The 6,341-nt window shown below is 40.3% G+C and overlaps 1 protein-coding gene across 1 annotated transcript; it reads right to left on the bottom strand.

The window, feature by feature from the left end:
- Positions 1-428: 428 nt before the first annotated feature.
- On the bottom strand, positions 429-5,869 carry KCNE4 (potassium voltage-gated channel subfamily E regulatory subunit 4). Its single transcript, XM_068279189.1, has 2 exons — positions 5,769-5,869; positions 429-3,046 (listed from the first exon to the last, which is right to left on the bottom strand). The coding sequence occupies exon 2, from the start codon at positions 2,974-2,976 to the stop codon at positions 2,485-2,487; it is 492 nt and encodes a 163-aa protein (XP_068135290.1). The 5' UTR covers positions 2,977-3,046; positions 5,769-5,869; the 3' UTR covers positions 429-2,484.
- Positions 5,870-6,341: the final 472 nt, after the last annotated feature.

Below are 6,341 nucleotides of genomic sequence, written 5' to 3'. Positions count from 1 at the left end.
AGATACTATTGTACCACACCTCACCTCATGCACTCCACTTAATTATAACCATACTGAAAATGAGCGAGAATCCTGGCGCTCGAGGTCTGGAGCTGGACAACCCTGATCTGAATCCTTCGTATAAATAGTTGCCTTGAGCTCCACCTCAACCGGAGGTTTAACAGACACACCCAAAGAACATATCTAAGAAGGAGAAATCCAATTGGGCGTCATTTCCTTTGTGCCCATATGGTAGCATATTCTGTGGCCAATTGCATTCTTGCTTCTCTTTTCCCTGTAGCAAACACAATGGAGACAATATGTAGCAGCTTCTGTGGTCAAAATTCAGTCCTCACAGCATCATGATAACAACTAGGAATTTATTTTATGCTTGTCAAATCATTATTAGAAAATTTACACAAAATTGTTTTTTTTTTTTAAATCCTTTATTTGTGTAGCACCAATTATGACATAATGACAATAGTAACACAAATGCAAACACAGTAACACATTCAATACTATGGAAGACTCTTTAAAACTATCCAATATAAATAACAATCTTAAATAAATTGTGATGTACACAAACTAAACAAAGGCCATAATCATCATATAACAGCTTTCATTTTTAGTCTAAAAACTTAAAATTGTGTATTGAAGTTACATCACTGCAAATAACAGTAATATCCCTGAATTACTGTACATCTTCCACTTTGTCTGCTTCTCAGTTCCATTGAGTGGTGTAGTAAGGATATCTGCATGCTAGAATCATTTTTTGTTCTTTGCTATGTACAAACTGAGAAATGGTTTATTGTGTTTATGGTAGTTGTTCAAGTACAACACAGCCTTGTATTGCATTAGACGTGTTCATTTAGGCATCCAGGTGAAACTCGAAAAAATTAAAATATCGTGCAAAAGTTGATTTATTTCAGTAATTCAACTTAAAAGGTGAAACTAATATATGAAATAGTCATCATTACATGCAAAGCGAGGTATTTCAAGCCTGTGGCCCATATGCAATTACATTTGTCTCCCGAGTTTTCTCCTAGGTGATATGGTCAACTTGACAATAACATGTCTTTTAAGCCACCAGCAAGCAAAAAATACTCAAAATAATTTTGGCAGTACTTTTTCATCTACTTTGTTACTTTTTCAACAGCAGAATGCGGAAAAAATATTTAAATAGAGGATGAAAAATGATCTCCTAGGAGAAAACTCAGGAGAAAAAGTGAATTGCATATGGGCCTGTATGTGTGATCATTTTGATGATTATGGCTTACAGCTTATGAGAACCCCAAAATCAAAAACTCACACCATTCGAATATTGTGAAAATGTTCAATATTCTAGGCTCAAAGTGTCTGACTCCAATCAGCTAAATAATCCAAAACACTTGCAAAGGGTTCCTATTTCATATATTAGTTTCACCTTTTAAGTTGAATTACTGCAATAAATGAACTTTTGCACGATATTCTAATTTTTCGAGTTTCAACTGTAAATGTGTGCACTGTGAACATATTAATAACATTCAATAAACACTGTAAGCAGCAAGTGGAAGATCTATTCTTGTGCACTGATTATAGCTAGACAAGGAAGGCCGCATGAGTGCCCCTTGTCATGTACACCATACCTGTATTGCCTTATATCAAACTGCAGATCCAAGTGTAGCTCCCAATACAGTGTGCTGCTAATCTATACTCTAAATCCACCCATCAATTATTTTGGTTTTCAATGAAAATATAGAGTGTGAATAAACTGCAGAATATGTATACCTCATGGAAACAGTAAGATCTCTGGCCACGTTCTTGGATCAACCATGTCTCCTTTAAAATTGAGCGTCACGTAGAACAAAAACATGACTTAAGAGCAACTTTATCAGTGCATAACCTACCTGACATTCTACTATGCAGATTTGTGTGAAGTAGTGAATGATAATGGTGACTTTGTTAATAAGACATTGATTAACAATGTAAGAAAATGTACAACTCTCTGTTTTTTCCTTTTGCTTAAACACGCTGGAAAGTGCTTGGCTTTCCTGCAATGGAATATCCACTCTTGGCCCTAAAGCAGATTGTGAACCTCTACAACTGTTAGTGTGCTGTATTGCCAGATAGCCCAGAAGGTAGGAGACCAACCCTGCAAAACAGTAATAACTAATGTATCTAAGGTTGACACTATTAATTCAGTCTGGTCCTACAGACTGGTATGGACACCCAGAGTGCTTACCTGGTCAACACTAAGCCCTCAATCGGGAAGCACCTGCTATCGGATTCCAGGGCTAAGCTCAGTACTAAAGCCTATGAAGCCTTCTATTTCCCTGCAGTGGAAAGGGTCATTATACCTTCTTCACACAGTAATAACCTATTGCTACACACTTGATGTTAACCCACTTGTTCTTCCTTTCCCTAAAGGGAGCTCACTAGGCTATATGACCCTCAACCCAAGTTGAATGTCTCAGAAAGAGAGATCCTGTAGATTATTAACATTAACATAGAGTCTTTTGAAGATCGCTAGGAAATCTGAGATGCATCCTCTACTTTTTCATGCTCTTCTTTGTCCTGAGGAAGTCCTTCTGTGGCCTCTTCTTGAATGGTGACATGAACCTCAGAAGAAGATGATTCGGAGCTCACACTACTGTCAGCTCCATTACAGTCAGTACAGAACCTGCCTGCTACAAAGTGGTCCTGCAGGATGCTAAGCACAGTGGATGGCTGGGCTGGTTTGGACACAGACAATGAAGATGGACTTTTTCTGATCTCCATCCACTGCTTCGCCTCATCTTGGTAGAGGAGGAAGAGCTTGGATTCCTTCTCCTTTCGTTTTGACCTCATGTAGACAAACATGATTCCCATCAGAAATATTCCATAGAAAGACATGACAATCAATATGTATAAGTATTCGGTGTTGTCCTTCTCATTGGTTACTTGACTTGGTGGATCCTGAGAAGAATTATCTCCTTGGGTTGGCAGGGTACCATTAAGCATTTCTTCCATCCTCAACATTGAAGCAGAATTTGGATCCAGTTGCTGTAGTAGATATATGACAATATAAGTTGATGCTGAAAAATACAGCCTGGAAAGAAAATAAATAAATAAATTACTGTACCCAAAATCCAAACATCTAATTATTTTATTCACATCTGCAAGGTTTTCTGTCTATAAAATGTCATTGTGTGTTCTTATATTAGTTATATTTTACTCCCCACCTAGTTCATATGTCTCTAAAGCATACTGAAAAACTGAGAATAATGGGCGTGATTTGTCAAAATTAGTGCACGTAAAATGCAACAAACATTTCTGATGGAGTATCAATTATGATCCTTGTTTGCACTGGGAAGATTCTCCATGCCTCAGTGCCAGAATTTCTGGTCCCTGCCTAAAGAAATCAGCCAGGAAAAGATTTCTGCAAAGGCCACATAGACTGTTGCCTATACGACAAGCCCAAGGGGATGAGATAGGACAAGGAAGGAGGGCTGCTGCCCAAGGATTGGATGTAGGAAAGGGAAGATGGGCTGCTAAGGGGAGGAAGTAAAACAGGGAAGGGGGCTGCTGCCAAAGGGGAGGAGGTAGGTCAGGGAAAGGGGATGCTGCCAAAAGGGGAGGAAGTACGTGCAGTGAAGGGGGGCTGCTGACCAAGGGGAGGAAAAAGGACAGGGAAGGGGGCTGCTGCTGCCCAAGGGGAAGAGGTAGGACAAGGAAAAGGGCTGTTGTCCAGGGGGAAGAAGTTAGATAGGGAAAGTGGTTGCTTTCCAAGAGAAGGAGGTAGGACAGAGAAGGAGCCTGCCACCCAAGGGAAGGAAGTAGTACAAGTAAGAGGGGCCACTGACCAAGAAGACAAGGATGAAAACAGAAAAGTTACTAAACTTTGAAAAAGGAGCTGGTGTGTGTGTGTGTGTGTGTGTGTGTGTGTGTGTGTGTGTGTGTGTGGGGGGGGGGGGGGGGGGGGGGGGGGGGGGGGGGTTGGGGGCTGTTGCACATGGTTGTTGCACATGGGAGGAAGAGGCTGCTGTATATGAATACATGAGTTTCTGCATGCTAGACTTCCTTGTGTCCTTTGTATGATTGGTATGGTATGCTGTTTGATTCCATGATAGGATTTATTGAGGGCGCATAGATGTATTATTAGATTGGTTTGAAAGCTGTTTGTACAGAATGTGAAATATAACAACACGACAGCTTCCAGAACTAGTTCCTAGAATATTGGTGACAGAAAAAGGGATCTGCTACATCTCATGTCTGTGTGTATACATAGAGGTCTCTGCATGAATGCGTCTTACGCAGTCTCATATGTAAGGCAGGAAAGCATTCCAGAAAACTGCATCAGTCTGGGACTGTAAAAGGTGTTGAAATGAAATGGTAATATGAACCATATTTAGAACCCTTCTCCAGTGCTTGAGAATATTGTCGATCCCTGGAAAAAATAAGCAATCCAACATACATACATTTCTCTATAAGTGACAATAATTGCAAGACTGCTTTACCAGCCTTACTTGCTCAGGAGTGATATGACCCAGGGGAGGACTGAATTTGCATCCTAATAGTAGACTTTGTGTAGAAAGCTAAAAATAAATAATCTTCCTGGTAATTAGAGTGCATAGATGTAAACTGTTGTGTGTGAAATGAGTTCCACGCAGCAGACTCTGTGGGCGTGGCTGCTGCCGTTGCCTCAGTTTGTATCATCCCCACTGTTCAGGAGGGAAGGCACAGTCTTACCCTCTCTGAGCAGATTGCAGCTGATAGCACAGATGGTCTGTGCTATAATGACATCAGCAAATCAGGGAGCTTGCAGGCATTCAAACAGGAGCAGGTAAATAGAGACTTCCATGTACAGTACTATGGCAAAATCTGGCCTCTGCATGTGAAGGCGATTATGTCACTGTCACGTATAGCTGATTACTGTAATTAGTCAGTACATGCAGCTAATCCATTTCATTTCCACATGTCAGTGAAGCAGTGACTTAATACTCATATTCTAACAAGCAAACTCTGGCTCCACACTAAAAGCTATGAAGCAAGACGGCTATGGTTCTGTGATCATATACAGAACAGGCTTATCATGCAATTAAAAACAAATTTAGGGTTAACATCCAGGGATCCATAGCATTCAATCACAGTTATCACAGTTTACCGTTCATTGATCTGATTGGTGACTTAGGTTACAGTGTTTCACATATTAATGTTCCTTGCACTGCCTAAATGAACTAGCTTGCAGCAATTACTGTATCACTAAGCACCAACCTTGATTCAAGTCAGATAACGATGGTTGTGATATATTGAAGTGGTGCAACAGTCAATAATTCAGATGAGTTGGCACCGCCAAAAATAGTTTTTTTAGCACTTGATTCATAAAAAATTTAGGCAGCAGTTACAAACTGGTGTTTCTGGCAGTCTTAGCCCTTTATCAAACTTTGATAAACAGCACTAAAGCAGTTCAAGAAAGTGCTAGGATTGCCTGAAACACCAGTCTGTCACTGCTGTGTAATTTTTTATGAATAAAGAGCTATAAAAACTATTTTTGGTGGTGCCAACCCATTTGAATTATGCTTGTATAACATGCTTGGAATGGAAACATTTGAATGAGTTATATATCTCAATAACAACCCAAACAATAATATGATATCCCCATAAAAATAAGATGCAATTTATATTACTACTACTCCTACTCCTACTACTACTAATAATAGATTGCAACTAGAGGTCTGCAGGCAGTCTTAGAACTTCAACAATGACTTTTTATTGCATTATTAGTAAAACATGTACCCACATGCAATGCACAGGAGGAGGAGGACACTTACTTGTGAGGAAGGACTCCTGATAGAGCAGCAGAGCAGTGTGTGATGGGCAGCTGTTGGATGGTCTGGACAGATGAGACTTGCAGCTGATTGTGTGGAATCGGCTGAGGCTGCTGGAGAATAAATAGGCAGCTGTGGACGTCTGCATGACATGATGTAGAAGGGGGAGGGAGCTGGTTTGTGCCTGAAGACACGCAGATCATCCCACTGAACTTGTGGCAGCCGCCAGGGAGAGCGGGAGATGGAGGAAAGGGAGAGCTCAGGCATTTAGGTCCCAGTGACATAAGCAAAGTAAGTCATTGAACTTTAATAAGGCAAGGAGCAATGTGTAGTAATGCAAAACAGACCATTCCAAATGTTGATTATCAAGCTGTACACAGAATTTAGACAGTAGTCAGATGTGCAAAGCTTGAGCCAGCAGTCCTATCTGTAGAGCAGAATACAAAGGGACAGCTCGACTTGCTAAAGGTGCCCATTAAGGATACAATCTTGATTGTACAATCTTACTACTTTTTTGTAATATGAGGAATCACCTAAGCTGTTCATTCAAAGTATATTCGCTCATTTTACCCTTCT

The sequence above is a fragment of the Hyperolius riggenbachi genome, chromosome 4, assembly GCF_040937935.1.
Source record: "Hyperolius riggenbachi isolate aHypRig1 chromosome 4, aHypRig1.pri, whole genome shotgun sequence".
Classification (NCBI taxonomy): domain Eukaryota; kingdom Metazoa; phylum Chordata; class Amphibia; order Anura; family Hyperoliidae; genus Hyperolius; species Hyperolius riggenbachi.
This window is presented reverse-complemented; position numbering and strand designations above follow the sequence as displayed.

Coding starts and splice junctions, on each gene's coding strand:
- KCNE4 (XM_068279189.1), bottom strand. CDS start 2,976: ATGTTGAGGATGGAAGAAATGCTTAATGGTACCCTGCCAACCCAAGGA.